Source organism: Numenius arquata, chromosome 9, assembly GCF_964106895.1.
Source record: "Numenius arquata chromosome 9, bNumArq3.hap1.1, whole genome shotgun sequence".
In the NCBI taxonomy this organism is placed as follows: domain Eukaryota; kingdom Metazoa; phylum Chordata; class Aves; order Charadriiformes; family Scolopacidae; genus Numenius; species Numenius arquata.
In genome coordinates this window covers 568,969-593,059 of record NC_133584.1, presented here as the reverse complement: position 1 = coordinate 593,059, position 24,091 = coordinate 568,969, and the positions used below count along the sequence as shown (strand labels likewise).

The 24,091-nt window shown below is 47.4% G+C and overlaps 2 protein-coding genes across 2 annotated transcripts; both read right to left on the bottom strand.

Annotated features, from left to right (window-relative positions):
* Positions 1-1,617: 1,617 nt before the first annotated feature.
* Positions 1,618-8,829, bottom strand: FETUB (fetuin B). The gene is made up of 7 exons (XM_074153894.1): positions 8,526-8,829; positions 6,610-6,720; positions 5,385-5,472; positions 4,677-4,843; positions 3,621-3,734; positions 2,619-2,708; positions 1,618-2,143 (listed from the first exon to the last, which is right to left on the bottom strand). The coding sequence occupies exons 1-7, from the start codon at positions 8,745-8,747 to the stop codon at positions 1,724-1,726; spliced, it is 1,212 nt and encodes a 403-aa protein (XP_074009995.1). The 5' UTR covers positions 8,748-8,829; the 3' UTR covers positions 1,618-1,723.
* A 5,231-nt stretch (positions 8,830-14,060) lies between these two features.
* Positions 14,061-20,776, bottom strand: AHSG (alpha 2-HS glycoprotein). Its single transcript, XM_074153772.1, has 7 exons — positions 20,505-20,776; positions 19,023-19,133; positions 17,905-17,989; positions 16,758-16,921; positions 16,358-16,471; positions 15,490-15,570; positions 14,061-14,658 (listed from the first exon to the last, which is right to left on the bottom strand). Exons 1-7 carry the CDS (start codon positions 20,709-20,711, stop codon positions 14,380-14,382), a joined length of 1,041 nt encoding a protein of 346 aa, XP_074009873.1. The 5' UTR covers positions 20,712-20,776; the 3' UTR covers positions 14,061-14,379.
* Positions 20,777-24,091: the final 3,315 nt, after the last annotated feature.

The window sequence follows — 24,091 nt, the reverse complement described above, 5'->3', positions numbered from 1 at the left end:
GTCTTCACTTGCTGCAGTTTCTGTTCAATTTACCCTTGTGAGCAGCCGGAGTCAAGAGAGAACTGGCTGGACTGGGGTAGTCCTGGCTGCGCCAGCGGTTAGTGAAGCTGATTTCTTCCCCGGTGCTCCTTTTGGGGAAGAGTCAGGTTCCACACATGGATACAGATCTCAGCAGTATCAGTGGTGCCGGCAATGAGCGGTGTCCCTGCGGGAGGCAGGACACGCTGGTGGCCATAGGGAACCCTCAGCTGGCAAAGGGGAGACATCCCCAGGGCACCCCGGGCTGCTGTGATGTGCTGACTCGTAAAAAGGGGAATGCTGGCACAGCCGGGAGCTCGTGCTGCGGAAAGGGCTGGAGGGAATTCAAATTCTATCATTTTTGGTGAACTACCTGATTTTGAATTGCTTTCTCCTCTGAAATGAATTAAACCAAAATGTGTTGAAGTTTCTCATGATGTGGAATTGAAATGGAATTCTTTTTGGCTCAGCCGATGTGTTTCACACATCACTTTTGGGCTTATTTTAATCTTTGAAGCAAATAAATTATTCCTTTATATAAAATGTATATTTTTAAGAGTTTTGCAAACTGAAAAAACAGACATTTTTGTTGTGAACATAACTCCATACAGTATTTAAATATTATTTTGTCTCAACTTGAAAGACAATAATACTTTTATTTACATTTTAATTATAATTATAAAATAATACATTTTAATCAAATTGTGTAATGCCAGAATACTTTAACAAAACCATAATTTTTTGTTGAAAGGCTCTATGAACGGAGAAATTATCCAGCATCTCTAGGGATGATTCAGCAGCATAGAAGCTTCAGAAACAATAATATTTTATTGATTATGTTCTGAACAAATGATTTTACAGATCTGGTGGCAACTAGAGAAAGGCTCTGTAGCCTCTCATGCAAGCCCCATAATTATTGTAAATATCACTGTACTCTTGGCCACAAATGACATTTCATTCTGATGTTCACTCTTTTTCTTCTTCTTGTCTTCTCATTTATTTATATTTGTTATTGTCAATAGACAATTGCTATGTCTGGCTTTAGTGAAATTGATTTTTCTTAGCTCCAGGCTGTAGAGTGTCCCTGTGGTTTTTATTCTAAGGCAGTTAATATGACCTATCTCAAGAAAGAATTAGGCTGAATTTGTAAATCATCCTTTTTCCTGCAGAGCAGGGTCAGTAAAGCAGAAGGATCTGAACCAACCGGTCTTGATCCTCCGCCCGCCAGAACACCGTGCAGAGGTTTCACAGGTTTCCACTTTCTTTAAGCGAGGGTATAAAGCATTAGAAAAAAACCCCATCTTTATTGAGCTCTTCCAGACCAGGGCCCACCCGACCTCCCTTCCCTCCGAGCTGCTTTGTGACCCCTGCCTGAGCTACGGCTCCTGCTGTGCCGCGGCTCTGCCCCTGCCTGGCCACAGACACGGGCATCCAGCCCGGCACCTTCTCTCACCATCCGCAGTAACCTTCCCTCGGGGATCTACTGATAGGGGGAATCAGAGGATTAAAAGCCAAAAATCTTTTGTTGGGAAATGCCCCAGTTAAATTTCTTTTTCTAATCTTGTGCTTTCTTAAAACTGAGAGCTCCAAAGACGAAGACTGTAATAAGCAATTTATTTATTTAAGGACATGACACAAATTGAAAGATTGGGTTGCCATCGTGGCTGTTATTTTGTGTCAGGTAGTTGAGGTGGTTGGATGCTGGCTAGGCTTTGGTAGGCTTTTTAGGCAGCAAAGGCTGAATGATGGAATTTTTCTCCTTTGCTTCTCCTGGGCATGAGTCTGATAGAGAAAGTTCTTCAGGAAAAGGGAGAATAACTGGTCCAGTGACTGGTTTGCTCAAGTCTGCTTTGTCTACTGGAGTCTTTTCTCCATCAAGACTGGGCGTAGCTCCTACAACCTCAGGTGGAACTGGATTTCCATCTTCATGTTCATTTTGACCTTCTGGTAGGTGTTGGGAAGACATGTCCTCAGTTGAAGGGGGTAGAATTTTAACCCAGCCCACTGTTTTTTCCAGGTGAGGGGAGAAGGGGTTGGTTTCTGAAGGCAAGGCTTCTTGGTGACTGTGGCTGGATGTTCCAGGTGTCTGAGTCGCCGGCTGGTCCCCCTCTTCAGTGGCAGGATCCTAGGTAACAGGCACTGAGCATTACCCCTACTGAAACTATGCTAAATTCTTTCAGGTGTGAAGAAGGTCACCCTTCACACTGAGGATCTGCTGCAATTCCCGTCTGCAGAGCAGAAGCTCCAAGGACAGACAGATTGAGCTCCTTCTTGTGCCAGTGGGGACGGACACCTGGAACTTGGGTAACACCACAGTTACTGCTCTTTGCATTTCCTTCCTTATTTACAATTCCTTTGTAGAGCATTCTGAACACTTTGGGTATGGTTGACTCTACACTTACTCTATGGCCCTTTTATCCACCCAGCAACACTCTGTTTTATCACAGGAGAGATTTCCTCCTGATCTGGCTTTATGACACTCTTGGAGCCCATATCTTTGTGAATAAGAAACCTTAAAAAGGACTGGGCTTTCAGGAGTTCCATTCTTGTTTTGTAAAGAAGTATTACTCTTGCAATATTAAGATTAGATTAAGAAATACCTGCGGGCTGTAGATTTCACAGGATACTGTGACAAACTGTTCATGTTCCATGTCACTCCTTACTACGGAGCCTTTGCAGAAACCCGTTTTCTGGAAGAAGAAAATGCAAGCGCTTTTTCACATTCTAGCACTGATACTTAGCTCCTATCTTGTAAAATAGGTGATTATGAAAGGCTGAGTAGTTAGAGCTTCTCCATGTATTTGTAGGGATAAGCAGCTTGGGCAAACTTTTATTTTGGGCTTGGCAGGCTTACAAAGGCAGGCAGCGTTTGGAAACAGCTTTATGTTTGCAAAGGAGGGTTAGGGAACAGGAGAGCAAAAATAAGCTGCCACTTAAGGCCCAATGACAACAGCACACACAAGTTCTGCTGCAGCGGAATATCGCCATGCAGACAAGTCATGTAATAGAACATAATAGCATTTTTTTCAGGCAAACCCGATTTCACACCATACTAGTGAAATAAACCATGAAAACATGTTGTTTCTGCTAGCTGTGGTGTTACTGGGCTGCAGGTACCATGGCTGGGGGCTCGGGGACAGCGCTGGCAATGCTCTCTCTTGGCAGTGTGCCTGTTTAGGCTTTCCCTTTCTCCTAGAATCTTTTCCTTAGTACCTAAATGTTTTGCTCAGCTGAGCTGATTGTGGTATGAATATACTCTTTATGCATTTTCTGTGATTCGTTGTCTATGTCGGTTCACTTTGAAGAGATCCTTAAGAACGATTCAGTTTTGGAAGGCGATGGCTACCCCGCCTGTTTCTGAATGGGATTTTTTTCTGTTTTCTTTGTTCATGGATTTCTAGGTAAAAATTCAGAATTTTTACTGAAATATTTTCTCTGTTCTAAAGCAGTCTGTACAGTTGCAAGACAATATAGGGCTATAACCCATAAAAAGACGCCTGTGGGCTCTGATTCTTGTCTGCAAAGAACCAAAGGGGTAGGCTAAGTACTCACTGAGGAAGCCCAGTATCTGAGAAACAGGTGTTTATACAAGGAGTACTCACAGCTGTTTCCGATGCAAGTGGCTTGCACTCGGAGATGTCAGCAATCATGTCGGTTTTGGAGCAGGATGTCTCCTGGATTACAAACTCTACAAAATACGCAGGACCAACGACCCACTGTTAATGAGAGACCGGTGGCAATTAGACCTCGTGCATGTGTCAGGAAGAAGGATCCTACAGACCTTGAGACAGATGTAAAACTCCTGCTGAGTGTGGAAGGGGCAGGTTGGACTGGGGGCATTACTGTTAGTGGATTACAGGAGGATGGTTTTTTGCCAGTGTTGCTTTATTGCCTGGTTGTTTTTTGCTTCTTATATATGCACAATCTTAGTAACTCAGGGATTGAAATATGTAGTTGAAATGAGTTTGGGGTTTGTAGTAAGTTAGCATCCATATAGAACTACGTATCCGAAGACCCTCCTCAGTGCCTTGGTGATTGTTTCTGGCTGCTTCAATGAACAGGATCGCTTTTTCTATGTCTGAAATGCAAGTACCCCAGGGCTGGAAAATGGGAGCGATTAAATACTGTGTTGTAGTAATATCAAACAGTTTGAGACCAAGAGTGAAAACCACCTTGTTAGCTATATATAATGAATTTTAGAGAGACCTGGTGTTACTATGCTAAACAAACAGGATTTAGCCAGGAGATCATTAACTCTCTGTTAGTCTAAAATTAGTTTTAAACTGTGTTTAAACTCATTCCGTGTATTACAGGTACCTGTTGGAAGGGATGACTGTGCTTTATTAAATACTTTCTTTTAGGGAGTCACTAATTCATGGTGCTTGTAGAAGAAAGAGCCCACAGTGAATCTTTCCTAAACTTTGGAACCCAAATCTGTGTCTGCAGTTTTGCACAAAGCCCTTCTTTTTGCACTAAATGGAGTCAAAGTCTTGGATTAAGGCAGATCCTCGTTTCCCAGAACTCTGCACAGAATTATTCTCTGGGCTATACAGATACAAATTCTAACCAACCTGTAAGACACAATAAACCATGTAAAGTTTAACAGGTGGATCCGTAGTTGTGGAGGGCTAAGCCAGGTCAGGTGAGCCGGCGCTTACCTGCATTGAAGCTCTGGTGACATTGAGGACGGAGAAATATTGAGTTTGTTCACTCTGATGGTTGAACTTGGCAAGGCTTTGAGCAGCAGCCTCCAAATATCTGGGCTCAGTTGGACAGTCATCAACCGGGCAGTCAGGACATATTCTCCGAATGTATCTGGGTGGAACTTTTTAATCAAACAAAACAGTATCATTAGAGAAAGCCTAACCCTAAGAGCACATTGATAGTGTAGGTCACTGTCAATGTCTCTGTGCCCCCAGCCCTGCCCACTTCTCCTCCGGTCCCCTGGAGTAACAATGTGTGGTTTGATTCACTCAATGGTGTTGAATCTTTATGAATTTGCAGACCCATAAAAGGCTGCAGTGGAGGCAGAGACACTGCAGGAGAAAGCTCAGTCTGCTGACAGTGGGTTTGCTGGTTTTACTTCCCTCTCACAAACCCATAAAAACGCTTTTTGGACCAGAGGGTAAAAGCCCACAGAGAGGCTCTGCTGGGTTTCCCAGCAATGAAACCCGTTATTGCTGCATGGCTTTGAGCCGCAGGACCCCACTGGCCTTATGATCACTGACTTGAGAGAATTAGGGCAGCTGAAAGCTAATGGGGATGCTGTGGTGCCAGAATCGCAATTAAAATTTAAAGTAATGCTGTGTGGCAAAGAGTGTTTTTCCAGTCCTCTTTTAAAGTGAATGTGTTAAATAAAGACATACCTTGTTGCAAAGTGCACTCATAAGTATTCAAATGAGCAATATTTCTTGCCTGATTAATGTAGATAATTGCTCTGCATTGACCGTAAACCTAAAACAATATAAACATTTAGAAACAATTAATATTGTCCCCTTTGCACCGATCACCCAGTACCCCCACAGTGGGTGGTTCGTTTTCTCCTCGCAGTCGGGAATTTCTTCTCAAGACCAAAGTTGTGTTAGTGCTCAAATGGCAGCGACGCACATTTCTCAGTGTCTCCTTTAGAAAGAGCAGGCCCTGCCCCTGGTGTAGCCCCGAGCTGCGCAGGAGAGACCCTGGCTGGGCTTTGTGGCACAGTCACATCACCCTTGCGCACAAACTCTGACTTTATGGCAGAAAAAACCACTGGTCTCTGAATATCCAGTGTGTCTTTATGTTGAAAAATTGAATGTATATTCTCTAAGTGCTTCTTAGCTCTTGCCACATACATGACCAAGGCCTCTAGGACATGCATTTCTGGACTTCACAGAAGCCACGGTGACCTCAGGTGCTTTGCACCCTTTTCCTGCTGGAAGCGCTGTGAGCAGCAGGGAGCAGAGTTCTTGCTATTTGAAAATGAAAACCAATTAACCTAATAAGCAGCCCAGGACAATTTAATCATAACTTTTTTTTTTTTCACATGAATTTTCTTTCTCATAATTCTTCATTTTATAAGGGCTTTTTTCACTTGTTCAGAATACTTTTGGTCACCTGCAGCAGCAGTCTTAGACCACTTTCTGTCTTTGCAGCTGATCTGGCTGAACTTTCTTTTTTCTCTGCTTTCCGTACAATTTTTGCAAAGTTGTCAGAATAGAAGTGGAGTTGAGCTAAACCAAAAATTTCATGTTATATAAAAGGGAGTTTCTTTTATTCGCTTCTTGACATGCTGTCTTTAAAATAAACTCTTACAGGGTTGTTATAAAAAGCAAACCATTTATTCTAAGGAGTGTCCTAGCGTGGCTATTAGTTATCTCTGCTTGTTAGCTCCGGTCAAAACTGTTCTTTTCATTTTCACTTTTTAAAATAAATCTTACCAGTCTGTAAAGGGACTAGAAAGTACAGAGGAAAGCTGTGGACCTTAGAAAATGAGGTTTGATTTCTTCTGAGCTCTGGTGCCTACTACAAATGCATGCATAGGGATTCTGCTGTCCTCAGTGGCACCTGAGTAACTCATCCTGCCTGAGGTTAATAAGCAAACACCATCCTTACAGCTTTATGAGCAGGTCTGGCCGGACAGTCCTTCCATGACTTTTTGCTGAGTACGTGGCATTCGCTATCTACTACATCCAAGACGAGGTAGAAGACAGAACCAGTGATCTCCTGAAATCAAACAAACAAAAGATCATAGCCCAGTTTCCTATAGAACAAAGTAGGGACAGATAAAAGGGAGAGATGGAAACACAAAATACACAGGTAGGACACACAGGTATCCTGAAAATATCAGCAGACTGTCAGGGAGGACTGACTGTAAAGCTTGGGGATCTTGGAAGTACTAAGTGCAGCCAGAGTGGACCAAGCTGTTTTTCCTGTTGCCTGTGGCTCTTTTCTATAAAACCAGCTCGAATGTGCAGATGAGGTTATTATAAAATCTTTTTGTCTACCTGCTTCTGTGTGCATCATCCTCCACTGGGGAAAGGATAATTTGGGGCTTATTCAGAGCTCAGCAGATCTCTGAAGGTTTCATCATCCTTATTTTAATTTTCATTAAAAAACCGTTATGCAAAGGCCTTTTGATATCTGCTTAGTATTGAATAGAACTCCTAGCTTTTCTGCCTGGCCAGAAAGAAGCCTTCCCCAGCGCTGCTGAGGCGGGGATGGCCACTGCCGGGGCCGGGGAGCCAGCAGAGATGTGGCAGCAGCAGGGATACCTGCCACAAGGGAAAGAAATGACATATTTTGGCGGGTTTTGTAAATTTGGTTAAGTGGCTGTCAGTGAAGTTAATCAGGAGTACCTTGTGTGAAAGGCAGGCTCTGTCCTACTTGCATACGAGTTAGCGGCAGATGGCTCATTAGTTTCAATTAGAGCAAAGCTGAACCACAGGTTGCTTAAGGGCAGATTTGAATTTGAAGTAACTTCGAGAATATTTTTATCCTGATAAAACCCTTCTGATTCTCTCCCCATCACAACTGGGGGAGTGAGCGAGTGGCCGTGTGTTCCTGGCTGCTGGCTGGAGTCAAATCACCACAGGGAACCCGTTGCTCAGTGGGATGTTCTATCACCAGCGCAGAGCACTATGGAGACCGTCGTGCAAAGCACAGCAGAGTGTGAATCCTCAGAGAGCTCAGGGTGCTGGAGGCCACTCGTGTCTGCAGAACCGCTGGCGGTGTGAGAGCAGCAGGGAGCAGAGCCATATCCTTGCCAGGACAGATCTTTCCACTTCTGGCAATGAGCCTGGTTTTCTTTGAGGGCTGAGAGCTCTTCCTTTCAGGTGAGATTAGGGGAAGTGAGGGAGCGTGGCAGGGAATGTTAACAGCGTGCCTTAGGTGCTGTGGGCCTTGGGCTTCAGGTTCTTCCTGGCTGGTGCCAGTAGATTCAGCTATTGTAATGCAAAATAGTAATAAATTAAGCACACAGAGAGAAATAAGATACTTGAGGATATGAGAGTGATATTCCATAGGTACTCCCAGTGTAATTTTTGCACTTGAACTGGTTTCAGATTTCTTCTGGAGAATGAGTCACCGTTTCGGAGGCTGTGCTGGAATTCCCTGGTCCCACGCTGGCCGTGTTCACACACCTGCGAGTGCTCACATCTTTTGTGCAAAAGGCACGATGACTTAATAGCCTTTGCACTCCAACTGCTCGAGGCAGCAGGAGGAAGGTGTAAAATGAATTTAAATCAGAGTAGTGGTGTTTCATACGAAATTTGAACTGATGCCTGGAGCTATTCCAGGGGCAGGCAGCAGAGAATCGTGACTGAGGTTTGCTCTCTAATTGCCCACAGTGGTGATGAGACTGTTTCCAGTCATCTGTGCGTAAAGTTGACACAGGCTCTGGAGTCCTGCGAACGGAACTTTACATTTGCCTTCTGAAATATTTCTTAGTTCAAACAGATACTGCTAAAGAATAGCGATAGACACGGGGCTCTTCACAGGAGAAGCGGATACAGAACAAGGGGGTAACTCACCTGAGGATGCTCTCGCACGCTGAAAATCCGGTAGAGCCTGAGGATGTAGCCCTCTCTTTGGTGCGCGTTGATGTGGTGAAGGGCCAGGTCCGCAGCCTCCTCCGCTGCCCTGCCATCGCAGCTGGGGGACAGCAGCGCCACTGGCCCCTCGCTGGCGGGATGGGAGGCAGCCCAGGGGCACAGCGTCTGCACACCCAGGAGCACCGAAACCAGGAAAATCATTGTGGTGAGACAAGCAGGGCAGCAATTGGGATGGCAGGGCAGTGTGGAGGGGCTGACCGGTGGGAAACAGCAGACTCTGGTAATGGACACTCTTTATAAACTCCTGTCACCTTTTTATTTCACACTGACCATCACCTTTAAACCTGCAGCTGCGACAGCAAACACCGAGTCAATGATTACAAGGTTTTATGAAAGTGCTGTCGCTGCCTCTGAGACCAGAGATCACTTTCTCCTTCTGGCTTTTCATCTCCAGATCGTATAACTTTGACCTCATCGCAATGGACAAGAATATACACACAAAGCTGCTTTCTTAAGACACCAGAATTGCCTACATAAACCCATATGCAGGAGAGGTCTGGCTCCACCTCTGTTCTGTCGGTGATCCGGGTCTTTGCCCAAATAAGACAATGACAAAGGTCTCAGGAATTTGAACAGGAACTGAATAAGGGCCTCAAGGATGACTGATTTTACACTTTGTATTTTCTAAATGCTAATTGTAAACAAATTTACTGACTCTGTTTTCTATGCAGTCAGGTTGGTTGGGATAGAAAGCTCAGTTTGGGTTCGTTCTTTGAGCATCTCTTCCCAGTTGGGTACCTACAGATGGACCTTAGCCCTTAGCCCAGGCCGGACCAGCGCAGTGCAGTTAATGTACAGAGAAGAAGCCTGTGGACGAATGGCCTGCTCAAGCCATGAAATACTCTTAGATGACACAATAACAAGGCAACGTAAAGAATTAATGGTTTCATCAGCGTGTCTGCTTTTAAGTAGAAATTTCCACTGTGTTTATTTGGGACTTAACATTCTCTGTAAATGACTGTAGTACCAGAGGCGGTAGGTTTTGTTCTGGCCCCAAAGACTTCACTTCTGGTCGTGGGATCGTGCAAAATGAGCTGCTGTAAGAGGTTGGAGGAGACAGACAATAAGTGAACCGGGGTGGTCCAAACGGTCTTAGGCTATTGAAAGCTCCATTTCAGGATTTGTTCCCTCTCAATGCCTTGACTCCAGGCCACTTGTCTTTTGTTGCCTAAACCTCTCAATTTATCGACACCTACGAGGTATTGACCCCCCACTCTGATTTCCCTGAGCCCTGAACGTTTCCTGTTTCATGCCATCTTCCCCCAGCTTCTGACTTCGTTCTCACTGCCATATTGTGCAGAGTGCTCTGTGAACTTGCCAGCATTACGCGTTGCTTCTGACGCCAAAGAGCGAGTCTTGTTTCCTTTTATCTCCTCCCATCTGGACGTTTTGGCTGCCCCTGGTTTCAGCCCTCGTCCGGCAATGCCTGCCTTTCTGTTCCCGTGGGCTCCGAGGCAGGTACAGCTGCAGATGACCTCCACCGCTCATTGTAACGTGCTGCTGCGTTTCTAGTGCCTGAGAACCAGACTCAGGGATGAAATAAGGGCCGCCTGAAATTATATGGTGGGAGGGGAGGGGAGAGGAAGGTGGCCTGTGAGAAAGCTGCGGACCCGGGGCTGACTGCGCTCCTCTTGGTGCCAAAGCTCTGAAGGGAGAGTCTAGCAGAAAGAACTTTGTAAAGAAGAGAAAGCGTGTAACATAAACTGGAGAGTGAGATGTCTTTGTTTGACTTCTTATAGCCGATGCCTTCCTCCTTACATCACCTCTTGCTCTTTTTTTTTTTTGCCTGTAAACTATTCTTTTTGTCCTTTGAATCAAGGAAAATGTACATCCAGTTGTTTCTTTGCCAGTTCACATCACCTTGTGTAGCTCTCCCAGATTTAGTCCAGACTTCTCTGTGCACAGATCCTGTAACTGCCTCTTGGCCAGCTGCTCTAGGACCTTACTTTTCTTTCTCGTTCAGTGTTATTGCCTCCTTTATATCGTATGGTCAGGATTGGCTCAAGGAAAAGATTCTCACCTGCTTTATTTCCAGCTCCTTGGCTTCTCTAACCACCGCCACATCCTACCCCAGTTTAAATTGAAGGAAGCCCCATGAGAATCATAAGCTCATGGCTACAGGCCTGAGGAGCAGAGGAATTGGTCCAGCAATGTCACTAGTTTAATTATTTTAGCACTACGCGGTGCTCTGCTTTCATTCCTTTTCCACAGCAATAAATAATACAATCATGATGTGAGCAGAGACAGTGACTCTGGGGGAAGCCCTTCACTGACCCAGCAGCTCCCCCCAGTACCCAGAGCTCCCCCCAAGCTGTGCAGGTCTATTTTACCTTTGGCTGATCCCTCCCTGCTGAACCTGGAGGCTGCTTTGCCAGCTGAGAGACTGCACTGTGGTCTCTATTGATTCTCAGGTGATTTGCTGAGTACAGGTGAAAAGGGGTCATGGAAAATTCTGCCTGGAGAGCCTTTAGTTTGCGGTGGCAGCGGTGTGCCACCTGGCTAACCGTCAGGAGCTCTGGGCTGCGGACAGGGAACAGCCATACAAATAGCTCTTATCCTGAAGATCTTGGGAAGTGACAACCACCATTACTTGGGGAGGATCCTGGTGAAAGTCACTGGTTTTCTAACAAGGGGCAATACTGCAGTATTTCACCTTGAAGGATACCAGAAGCCGGGTATCCATTTCCCTGGCCCGCGTTTTCTGTCACAGGGGTCTCTGTGGTCACAGCTCTCTGCTGGGTGGCACCAAGCACCTTTAGGTTTGAGGGTTGCCCCAGTATTGAGCGAGGAAGGAAAGTGCAAGTGAAGGACATAATTGTCTCTATTTAATACTACTGTAAAGTTTGGGGGGGGGTAAAATTTTCTATCTTGTTGCTTTTTTTCCTGGTGGTATAAAGAATGTCAGCCCTTTAGCCCAGCAGTGCTCAAAGCCTGTTCCTCTGGGGGACAACAGGACATGGCCCAGGGAATGTCCATGGAAAGCTGGGTGGGATCATGGCCAGGGAGACCTGCAACAGCCCTGGGGCTGGAACCCTTCTAAGGAGACCTTGGTTGGTGGTAGGGGTGGAACCCTCAGGTAGCAGGAGAGAAGGGACACGTGGCTGCTGGACCCGGCCACCTCAGGTGTCCCCAGCTGCTCTGCGAACTCAGGGTGAGGGATGGTGCAGGGGCTGTGTCCTGGAGGGAGGGGATGCAGGGGTGGATGTGGAGAAACGCTGCTGTAGCCATGGCAGGGGAAGAGCAGGAGCAGCAATGCAGACTCGCTCACACTGCTCCTCCTGCCTGGGAACGTTCCCCTGCGGCGAAAGGATAATAACTCATTTTCTTTATCCTTACAGTCCATGGCATTTCTATGGAGATGGGTGCCAGTTAGTACTGGCTGTGGCGGTGCCTCTTATAATGGGGAATTGTTATATCCCTGGCTCTGTTCTTTGTGCGCTTCCTCCCACTGGAAAGGAAAAAATTTCTCTGTTGAAGTAGCTGAGCTCAAAATATAGACACAGCTGGGAAGTCTGAGCATGTCCAGCCCAAGCAGCACATGAAGTACATACGCTTCAGCAAAACAGGGTTTGAAAAAGCTGAAAAACATTGTCAGCCAGTGATGCAGACCTGACAACGCTCTTCACGCTGCGTCTCAGGGACGGAGGCATTTGTATTTTATCTATTGCCATTTCGCAGCACTCGCTGCCCAGGGAATCTGTTACTAAATCCTGACTGGTGTAAGGTGCGTGAATCCAGGGGCCCCCCGGAGGAGACAAAGTGACTGCTTCAAAGCAGGCATGGAAAATGTATCCTGAAGGGGCAAGATGTGTCCTTAAGAGGGCAAGCATTAAGGAGAAGGAAGCGGAGGTGCAGCCACCAACTGGAATCACAGGAGAGCACAGAGCAATTGTGCTTTTTCCTTTTTTCCTTTTCCTTCTTTCTTTCTCCCTGTTTTAGGAAGCAGCAGAGTAGTTGGGTCAGGTGTAGGAGAACATCTGTGGAGCGTGGAGTCTGCAGATGTCCTGCTACATGTCCTTGTGTTGTGTGCCTGGAAAAGGCAACAAGGAAATGCAGCATTTCTGGAGCTCAGAAACCCCCCCAGACAGGGATCCCTTTTATAAACAGACTGTGTCTGCTGTCAGAGAACTTTCTAAGCCAGGAAAAGACTGTCTCCTCTATAACTTGGTGCCCACTTTGTTATAGACAAGACTATTTGTATGGTTTGGTTAAGGCGATTCCTAGTTTTAAAAATACAAAACCAAGGAAAACTGATTGCTCCAGGCGAGTTAAAACCTCAGGCTCGTGTATCTGATGTCACAGTAATGCAGGTCATAATAGTGGCCATTTCATTAAATCCTGTACCGTCTCTCATGCGGTGGGATGGGATGACCACCCGCCTTAACCACTTCAAGAAATGTATGCAGCTTAACGCCAGCGCTTTTAAACCAGTGGCGGCGTGCAGAACATTCTGAGAGCTGGGCTCATTTCCCTCTCTCTTCCCCCTCCACACACCAGTTGAAGCACTGGTGCCGGTGCGTACGGCTGTTCCTTTCCCCACGGACACAGACACCGTTCTGTACAGCAGCCTGTTGCACCGCCACCAGAACAAACGTTAGTTGTGTTGTTTCCCGCGTGCTGGCGGGTTGTAACCAGGAGAACAGGACAGGTTATTGCAGCAGTTCAGAACCGACATGTGTTCTGCAGCTTTTGCTGCCTGCATGATAATTACCGTGTAGCGAGTGCTGTTCCTGGTTAAAGATTCATGATGTCTTTGCGACAGCTCCCCGGGGCCTGCGGAATTCCAGGCTGGCTGGCAGTAACCATCCTTCTGGCCCCTCTCCCTTATTACTTCTCTACCTAGAATAGATTTTGTCTCTAACCCGTGCCAGAAACTCGGGGAAGGTTTGAGTGCTGGGACAATGGTAAATCGCCATCACTGCCTGGGTGCTGTTCTGAGGGATACAGGTCTGTAGTATATTTTTATTGCCTTGAGCTGGTACTCCCGCACGTGCACACAGTACCCCCCGGTCACCCCATGCGCCTGGGGGTCTGCTGGAAGGCAGAGAACACCCACGTGTTTGGCTGGAGGGATCGACGCCTTCAGCCTATGCAGCAACAAACCTGTCCTGGTTCTTTGTTCTTTCCATAGACATGGATGCTCTTATGCCACGTCCAGAAGCATGGAGGTGCTTCTGGTGGGTATTCAGAGCAGGCCCATGCTCGGAAATGCTCCAGGGGGGAGGGACAAAGACCTTTATTCCTGCCACTTCTTTAGTGTTATTGGTGTGTGATCAAAAGAAAGGACTGACCTGATTTTCCACAGTGCTCAGCACCCACACATCCCTGTGAAGCTGAGAAGGACAGGAGCACACTGGTTTTGAAATGAAGCCCAGAATATGACTCATAATGCCGTGAAGGAGATACTTGACAACTAAATGAAAATATATACAGACAGAAGGTACCAAAGCATTTCTGTGGAACATTTTATTGTAGTAACCTTTCGGGTGGTGTTTCGATTGCAAAGCTACAACTGTTGGATAGCTGTTACAACAGCTTCATTGAAACATTATTTTCTGTATTTTAACTAGGGCATCCCTGTCTGTGGAGAAAACAGCTGCTATATGTTGTAATCACCTAGATTTTGGGGCAGGCCTTTGCAAGATCCTGGCCTCGGCTCTGCTCTCTGGAGGGTAGAACTCATTTGGGCTCAGAGACAAGTGTTCTCACCTATTTGATGCTGCGGTCTGTGTGTTGCCGCTGCTCACTGACCCCTGGGTAGCTGTATCCGTGCCTAGATACTGAAATGCCGAATCTTCCCCGGGCAGGGAGGAGGAGGAGGCACAAAGCCAACTGGGCGAGGTACCTTGTCGTGCTGAGCAGCCTCTGCCACTGCTCTCTTTGCTACGGGTTTTGCTGAGAGCACGGAGGAAGGAAATTCTGAGGAGGCGGACTCGGATGCCACAGGGTTATTGTGGGAGAGCCTGAGGTTGTGGTTGGTGAAGCCTTGTGCAACACTGGGCACCAGACCCGCTGATGTATCTTGTCCGGGTTGAGAGTAGGTGACTCCAGGCTGGAAACAGAAAACAGTTTGTGTTTGTGTTCAGCCTGGGCCTTATGATGTACAGGTCACTGATACCTCAGGAGGTACCCTGCTCCCAGCTATACACAGGCCTCCAACCCGGGCACAAAATACTCCTGACCATCGCAGAACTTTGATTTGCATTTGAATACATACACAGGAGCCCGGGAACACATTTTTAATATCCGGTGGATCATTAGCACCAAATTCTGTGCCACATGAACTTTCAGGCCCCCCTGTGCCGCTGGCAAAACATTGAAGACCGGCTGTCTTAGGCTTCCTCTCGTCTCCCTCCAGACAGCTAATTATTACTGTGTAACGCTCTGGTCCGCAGGAAGTGTTCAACCTCCACCCAGCCCTTCTGGGACCATGTGGAGCTCAAACACCTCGGGTTCAGCGCACACGACGTTTCCCGCCCCCTGCTACAGCAGTGCAGGCCAGGCGCCCCGAATTCACTCACGTCTGATGAACTACTAGCAAAAATCCCCAGCTGGTTTGGTCTGCCACCATGGCTCGTGTTGTTTTACGTCTCTCTGCCCAGTCCCCCTCGCTGAGCAGAGCTTGGTTCCCTGTGCCCTCCCAGAGGTGTGAAGCTCCCGGACGGGCAGGACAGACTGTGTAGAGTCTGGGTGGCAGAGGTGGCACAGAAACCCACAGGATAATCAGGAGCTACCTTACCTTGGTTTTCAGGATATAAAATGAAAACTCAAGTTATCAGAGAGAGCTAATTCAGCCTACAGTGAAAGAGGCAAACTCGGGGTGATTGCTTCTAGCTTTACCAGCAGAATACTCTGGAAGGGAAGGGAGCACGTGGTGTGGTACCTGGTGTCCGTAGAGCTGGCAGTCCACTCTCAGGTCCTCGGAGGGGCGTATTAACCTTGATGCTGTGCAGAAACCAAAATTCTGGCAAAGCAGAACACAGTCAAGAGAAAATAGTTATAAAATAGAGGAGACCAGCATTACAATTTTGAATTTCAGTACATTTAGAAATAGCTACATCTTCTCATGTTTTATCTGAGCAGCAAAGTGCTTGCTTTTCATCTCTTGGACTCAAAGCCAAGCTGTTTAAATGCATAACCGGCAAATAAGTGAGAGCCCTGTATTCTTCTCGAGTAAGATCCTTTGTATGTCTGGATATAAGGGAGGGAAAGAATATATTGGAATTGAGTTAAAAGGTTCCCACCCACTAAAACTGCCTAGGACTCAATTTCATCAGAAGCAAAAGAAGAATTTTAGCATGAAGAAGTGTACAGTATAATTCTCAAGAGCCTGTACAAAGCACACCGACAGCATTAAATTGTGGGCGGGTGAAGCAGTCAGCCCTTTGGCGTGTGTTTGTGTACTGTCTAGTACAAAGAGCCTGAGTTTCTCAGGTGCTCGTGTTAAGAAGAGTAAACAATAATATTTATACTCTTGATTAAAAATATTTTGTGTTAAGGACGCTTTGCTCCTCACACCTTTTTGAAATATGCACAAATACATCAGGATTCAGCCCAGATACGTCAGAGAGAAGAGAAAGGTGCGGTACAGCTTTAGGAACGAAACACTGGAGAGTGTCTCGTGATGGCATTGAACCCCGGCTCTCCCACCCTGCCCCGGCTCTGTCCCGGCAGCAGCGCGAGCACGTGGCAGCGAGCGGCTCCTCTGCCCCGGCGCTGGGGAGCTGGGACTGAGGTGTGGGGGTACTCACGGACTGGTCCTCGGGCAGCAGCTGACAGGCCTCCACATTATCCTTTGCTTCTCCCGCCGAGCAGTTGGTGGCAGCCACAGCAAACTCGACGGAGACACTGTGCGCCGGGTGATACTGGTAAAACAGGAAAATTCTTTAACGGGCTTTGCACTGAGGAACTGCAGAGCTGCTAAGGAAAGATAAAAGGCAAATGTTGTGGCTTCTGGCTCTGAGTCTCCCACTGAAGTCAAAGGGAATCCTGTGGCTAAAAGGACACAGAATGCTTGGGAAATCAAGAACAATTCGGTGGGAGAGTTTAGACCCAGCTAAACCTATTCACAAACATAACTAGTTAGCACTGCACAGTTACCCAGAGGAGACACTCTTTGCGCGGAAGGTTAGACATAGTTGTAGCAGATACCTGTATCCTGGCTCTCCCGATCTCCAGGAGCTGGAGGTAGGGATCGGCGCTGTTGCTGTTGTGCTCGTTGAGCGCAGCCGTAACGGTTGCCAACACCTCGGTGTTGTTGAGGCTCGCCAGCAGCGGGCAGTCGGGGCACATCTGGAGGAGGTCTTCGCTTGAGTCTGCAGGAGGAACCAAACCGATTCATTTCGATTAGACCCCAAGTTGTTCTGAAAGCCATTATGGACCCATTCAGTCACACAAAACAGTCACCCCCTGTCCCAAATGGCGGTGGAAGGAATTTCTGCAGCACAGACTATAGATGGCACCATTTCACACGACTTTGCCGCTCAAGCCTTTCTGTTGGCAAAGTGCTGTGAACCTCAACAGCACATCTTGAATGTTCTTACTCAGGTTTTAATCAATTTTCTTTCTGGCAAACCATCTATGCCACCAACAAAAAGATGTCTCGGCTCACACAAGGAATGCTGGAAAAATGAAGAGTGGACTAGATTGGACTCGATGATCTGAAAGGCCCCTTCCAACCCAAGCAATTCTATGATTCTATGAAGACATTTTAATTTATTGGAACTGTGTTTGCTTGGGCGTGTTGCTTCATTCACTCCCCAGTTTTGAAAGTAGCACTGAAAACATCTATAGAGCAGAGAGATCTCGTACAGAGAGACGAGATCTCATCCAGAGCACGCAGAACAGACACTCCACTTCCCCATGGCAGTATAGAAAATGCTGGATTTAGTAAATAAGCGCCATCTGGCAAAGGGGCTCTGAAGATCGACAAGCTCCAGTAAATTCAGTCCAACGAGAAATCACATTCTTGAGGCTACGCTCCTGAGTGACAAGCCTCAGTCCCAGCAGTCTCCAGGTTGGAACTGGGAATTGCTCCCCAGGTAGTCTCAGCGTATCTTAATTGTCACAGTCAAGAGGAGCAAAGAGGGAGGGCTGCGTTTGTGGGGGAATGAAATCAGAAAAGGGAAAAAATTTCTTTCAGAACAGCTGGGTTTATAAAACCTATTAACGGCCCTCCTTTGTGCCGTGTTTATACACAGCTCTTGCTGGCTTTCAGAGGCAGAGAAGCTGGTGAACGGTAAGCACTGCTGTGCTAATCCTCCAGCTCTGGATTAAACCCAAAGAGCAAAGTCTTTACCTGCGTGTGAGTGGCATTTACTCGCCAGTACAGATAACTTTCCATCCAACTTCTGCAGTTTGACATCACAGTCACCCTCAACTGCCTAGAAAGAGACAAAAATCAAAGGGTTACATCGTTCGGATAAAGAGGAATTTCTGAAAAGGGCAGCTATTACTAAATTCAGAAGAACGGATCCTGGCTGAGTGTTCCTGGCAAAATCAGGTGATTGCAAAGGCGCTGCTGGGCGGGTGCTGAGATTTTGTAAAAGGCAGAGCAGAGCTGCAGCGTTTGGATCCAAATCTGGGTCTCAACAGCATCAGAGGTGTCTGCATAGCCAGATTATGGACATTTGCCTCAGGCTCCTCTCTCACGAAGAGCAAAGAATATGAACACTGATGAATGAATGCTTCTGCGGAGCTGTTTGATGACGTTCTCACTGGTCTCAGCTGCTCAGTGGCCATGGGAACTGCTGCTTGGGCCAGCTGGCCCATGGCAACCCCATCCAGCTGCAGAGGAGACAGCAAAGGCAGAGGTGGAGCCCCTAGGAAGAGGGAACGGTTAGAGTTGCCTCCCCCAGGACGGGAAACGGGATCTGAGCCCCAGTGACTTCAGGGGTGGATGATGATTCCAGTTTAGTCATGAGCTCTGTGAACTGGGCCCATGCTAGAAACAGGGGCTGAGACTGGCAGTGGCTGACCCTGCTTTCTGCCCAGAGACTGGAGCTGCCCCTGCTCAGACACCACTTCCACCACTCTGCGTGGGGAGAGTTTTTCATGGCTGGGTCACAGTTGTGTGAGAACTAAATATCTGAGGCCAGTAAATCCCAGCCGAGCATCACTTTGAAGGCAGAGCCCTGTCTGAAGGGGACAGCTCTTCTGCAGTTGTGGCCAGACTGCATGGAATTTCACCGGGTAACAGCCCGCATGTAGCCAAGGGAGGGCTGTGTTTGGGGCAAGTCGTGCTGAGAGTGACCTGTCCTCCTCACATAACGGGGCGTGGAAGAAACCCAGGAGTGAAATCCTTCATCACACGAAGGCAACTAAATCAACAAGGAGGTTACAAGCGGTTGGTGGTACAAGCAATTGGCAAACTGACCGCGCACCCTCGGACCGAGCTACAGCGTGAGAGACACTCACGTGTTGTGTGAAGCTCCGTACTGTGCAGTTTGCAAGAGGCGTGGGGTTGAGAATGTGGCACGTGGTCTCTAACAAGTCAAGTTCGAGGAACATTATGTCATTATTCAGCCCCTGAAATTAAAAAAAAATCACCAGGAATTGTAGTAATTACTTCACAAAACATCACCAGGCTTCTGTGGGTCTGTGCGCTGCGGTCTCTGTCGCTGTCAGTGGGCAGCTCCAGGTATACGCTGGTGTGACAGAATGTGGCCTTGCTGCTTAACTTCACAGCAAACAGGACCCAGGTTTTTGGCTGGAGTAAGTCAAGATGATCACACTGATTTTTTCCAGCTAAGGAACTGGCCCATAAATTTTGGAAAGTCCAGCCTGTACGTAGTGGGTCAGTTCTCTTACATTAACTTGATTTTATTTTGTTGGGTGTTTTTAAAAGACCAAATGCTGGCTTTGTTGATGAAAAACCTTTGCATTTCCCTAACCAGATACCAAATAAACACTGGTGCACCTTGACCTGTCCCACTTAGTCCCTTGGAATGACTCTGAGTTGCACCAGCTGAGTTCCAGCCCCAACACTCGTGGTGTTTATGGGCTGCAGGGTCTTCTGTGGTTGTTCCTGAACCTTTGCAACTATAGCATAAGAGACGTGGGTGGAAGGGCAGAAGCGAGGTTCCCTGGCTCCAAGGCTGACTCTCAGTCACGAGTGATTCCACTGAAACCACTGAAGTTATTTTAGTGTAAAATATGAGCAAGGCAGTGTCAGCAGTGTCTCTGTGTGGGTATCTGGGGGCACGCTTCTACTCATTAATGTCTGGTTTAGTCTTTTGTAGATGACTTCGGTATCCTGTCTCATAACAAGTAGAAAACAGCCATGGAGTTTCATTCATGTTAATATTTGGGACTGTTTTCAATGTTTTGAGAGAATTGAAGGGTTGGACTGGGCGCATATGTTGTATTCACAACCATTCCTACAGGCTTTCTAGGTGACTACAACCGTGTCTGTGGGTCTCAGTGAAAATGAGACCACAAGCCACAGTTACTTCCATTCAGCTTCCTTGTCAGCTCACTGGGATATTCGGTAAAATGAATGCCTACCACAAAATCACTCATAGTATGGAGTACCGATAGGTATGCATTTAGCCAATAAATAATTACCTGCATCACGATGATTATCCTCACAGTTTCTCTCCAGATGAGCTGCTGGGCTGATGAATCAGCACTTGGACAGACCTGCCCTAGCAAGCAGGCTGTGATTGCAAACGGAGCCCTTTTAAGCACCGTCCCAAAGTACCTGAACGTTTCCCTCTCCCGCTCTGGTCTTTGAGATCCATCCCAGTGACCTGGATTCCCCACTGCTACCCGGTGGCGTTGCCCCGTTAGAATCAACAGAGCGGCGGAGATTTACCCCGCCTGAGGATGCGGCCCTTGGCAGGGCTCGCTGCTCCTTCCCGAGCATCTCCGGGCTCACACCGCAGGCTCCTCACTTACCTGGGGCACCACGCGGATATTGTCGATTCTGTTTAAGGCAAACTTGTATCCGTGGTGACTGTGGCCATTAATATAATTCACAGCAAATTCAGCTGCTGCCTCTGATTCTGGGTCATCGCAGCCCAAGGGAGCCGGGGGGGGAGCTGCGGGAGCAGCTCTGTGAGCTGGAAGCTGAATGAGCAATATTAAAGCTACTAGTGCCTTCATGGCAGCCGAGGAAAGGCCACCCCCTTCAGAAATACAGCTCTGGGACCACTGTTAAGGTGGCAGGTAGGGAGCTAGAGCCGGGTTCTCATTTATATAGTACATAGCACAGACTTTGCCTGAGCGCATGTCTGAGATTTGTCCCAGTTCCAAGAGGCATTGCAAACAACAAAAGAGCAAAGTAAATGTTAGGACATCAAGCGGGCTGATTAATATTGGCCAAAGTAAATTTTATCAGGTAGGATATTGCAAAGTCTGCTAAAGCAGCTAAAGAAGAAAGTGTCAGCAAAAATGTAACATAATTTTCAGACCCTCTTCTGCCAGCCAAATACAGTAGATGCCAGAGGAATATGAGCCCTCCTGTTCAGTGTGGTGAGATGCTAGTGCTAATTGCACTTCCTTCTAAACAGGACACGTTCTGTCACGGCCCGAATCTCACCAGACACCAGTCTGAGCTGTGAGATCAGTGACATGGTAAATGAGAAAATGGAATTTGAATCAGTTCTGAGGATCACATTCAACAGTAAATGTAATTATACAGCAACTTTTGCTACAGAAATTCCTTTGGAATAGGAAATGAGACACAGTTTCTAAATCTTTTGCATCAGCTCTTTCTTTCTCTGAATGCTCTGAATACCTCCAGTCGTTCCTGGAATTTCATTTTGCAAAGCAGGCATCTTGTAGAAATTTTTCTGGAATCTGTTGCTCAGATTTGAGGATTTGGCAGAAGAGCCAAAAGAGAAGGGCACAAAAGTGTTTTAAGGTGCATGTAGCTGAAAATTAGCTGCTGAAAGGCTCGGGAGCGGGACTCCAGCTGATGTCTGCACTGACAGTGTACGTGTTTACAAAACAGTCACTGGGTAACAAAAACGTTCTCTGAGCAGAATATGTGTCTTCTATGTGGCCAGCATTTGAGGTCTTTAATTGAAGGTGAGATGACTTTACCTAGATGGACTCGAGCTCAAGCAGTAGAAGCTTTTCCTGCGGGGATTTCAGAGTAGGTTTCTATGATCCATTGGATGGTGATGATCAGGCTGCAGAATAGTAACGGTCCCTTTGGGCTTTAAAATATCTGAATCTCTGTCGTCATTTGCAAGGAGCTCAGGAATTAGCTGCAGATTGGAGATGAATAGGAGGACTTCAGCATATTTAGAAGTTTTCACTTTAGATAAGTATTTCTCCGTTTGCAAGACAGTGTTGGTGGGGCTAAAGGATTTCTGGGAAAAGCAGTCTGGAGTCATGGCTCTCTTCTGGAAACCAGCATGAATAGAAATGGTTTGGTCGGACAGATTAAGTGATGAAGAAGGAGAGTGGGAAGAGACTAAAAAGATGGAATGTTTTCCTTCAGCTGGGTGAGATGAGGTGAGCTTTGGATACTGGGATTTGCACATTGGAAGATTCCTGGGGAAAAGAAAGGCTCTTCCTCTCTCTTGCAGTAAGGGTGATTTGAGGGTGATTTGTTTCTTCCCCCTGTTTGCAGCAGGTGGTGTTTGGCCTTTGTTCTGTTGTGTGGGTGATCATTTGTCTTCTTGACTTTGGCCTGGAACACTTAAAGTACAAAGGTTTGGTGTCCCAAAACTGTGCTCTGGGTGTTCCTTGTGGGTATCTTTTGAATTATGGCAAATTTATTTAGAAATACAGTATTTTACTCTTTACTTTTAACCCACAGTTCAGTTTCTAACCTGTGAATCTTTTAATTCCCTTTTACCTTTCCTAGATTGAGACATTGGGGTAAACTTCCAGCAGGTGCCGACTGAAATTGCTTTTCACCTAAATGACATTTAATTGCCCCACCCTTTGGCTGCAGAGGGCCACAGACCTGCCTAATTATTCCCTTCTGGGGGTGGGATTGCTGGTGTCAGGACCCTGCAGGCCTGGGTCCCATCACAACTGGCCCTTTTTTGGCGTCCTCGCTCCAGAGGCAATAATTGCAGAAATAACTCCTCACTGAACTCCGTGCAGAGCTGTTCTCTCGCTTTCATGTCCAGGACATAGTAAAAAGTTGTCCTTCAGTCATGGCTGCAAATAGTTCTTACAGCACAAGAAAGTGAGTTGAATTCCATGGGCTCCTGGGCAGAAGGTCACATCTCAACTCTGCTGCAGTGAACGTGTCTTTCACAGGATCACAGTATCCCAGAATGGTTGACGTTGGAAGGGACATCTGGAGGTCATCGCGTCCAACTCCACTGCTCAAGCAGGGCCACCCAGAGACAGTTGCCCAGAGCCACGTCCAGATTGCTTTTGAATGTCTCCAAGGAGGGAGTTCCTCCTCTCTGGGCAACCTGAGCCCATCAGCGTTTCCTGATGTTCGGACTGAACCTCCTGTTGCAGTTTGTGCCCATTTCCTCTGCTGCTGTCACTGGGTACCACTGGAAAGAGCTTGGCTCCATCCTCTTTGCACCCTCCCTTCAGGTGTTTATGTACATTAAGATCCCCCCCAGGCTTTCTCTTTTCTGTACTAATTAGTCCCAGCTCTCTCAGCCTTTCCTCATGGGAGAGCTGCTCCAGTAGCACAGTCATCTTCATGGCCTTTGCCGTGCTGTCCCCAGCATGTCCATGTCTCCTGCACCAAGGAGCCCAGAACTGGGCACAGCACTCATCAGTGCTGAGGAACGGGGAGGGTCATCTCCCCAGAGCTGCTGGCCATGCTTTGCCTGGTGTGGCCCAGGGCACCGTTAGCCCTCTGTGAGGCAAGGGACATTGTTGGCTCCCGCTCAACTCAGTGCCCACCAGGACTCCAGGTACTTTTCTGCCCAGCTGCTTCCCAGCTGGGTGAGGCCCAGCACATATTCACGTGTGAGGCTGTTCCTCCCTAGGGGCAGGATTTCAGGCTTCTGATGGAACTCCAGGAGGTTCCTGCCAGCACGTTGCTCCAGCCTGTTCCCATCCCTCTGGATGGCAGCATGACCCTCTGGCATCAGCCACTCCTCCCTGTTCTGTGTCACCTACAGACTCTCTGAGGGGACACTCTACCTCGTCATCCAAGTTACTAATGATGATGTTAAACAGGACTGGACCCCAGTCCTGACCCCTGGGGTGCACCGCCAGTTACTGGCCTCTGACCAGGCTTTGTGCCACTGATCCCCACCCTTGGGCCCAGCCAGCGTTCAGTGCCCCTCAGTCCACCTCAATCCACCCCAATCCTCCTGAATCCACCTCAATCCACCCCAATCCACCCCTACCCACCTCTCACATCTGCGGTGTTGGACTTTGGCGCTGGGCTGTCTGAGGGACTTGAGAGGGCTTCACTGGGATGGAAGCAGAAGGCGTTGGGTTTGCTGCCCTTGTTATATAAAATACAGTATTGATTCTGTGCTCAAGAACTGAGGCTCCACTGAATCTCAGTTCTTAATAATTCATATAAACCACAATGGAAAGGTGAG

Bases quoted from the DNA above. Each gene is read 5' to 3' on its own strand.
- AHSG (XM_074153772.1), bottom strand. From the start codon at position 20,711: ATGAAGGCACTAGTAGCTTTAATATTGCTCATTCAGCTTCCAGCTCAC. The intron at 16,922-17,904 runs GTAAAGACTTTG...TTCCTCCTGCAG, and splicing joins TAAATGCCACTCACACGCAG to ACTCAAGCGAAGACCTCCTC. The intron at 15,571-16,357 runs GTGAGTACCCCC...CTGCTTTGCCAG, and splicing joins TGCTGCCCGAGGACCAGTCC to AATTTTGGTTTCTGCACAGC.
- FETUB (XM_074153894.1), bottom strand. From the start codon at position 8,747: ATGATTTTCCTGGTTTCGGTGCTCCTGGGTGTGCAGACGCTGTGCCCC. The intron at 5,473-6,609 runs GTAAGGATGGTG...ATATTGTTTTAG, and splicing joins CCAGACCTGCTCATAAAGCT to GTTTACGGTCAATGCAGAGC. The intron at 2,144-2,618 runs GTATTTCTTAAT...CCTGTTACCTAG, and splicing joins GTGAAATCTACAGCCCGCAG to GATCCTGCCACTGAAGAGGG.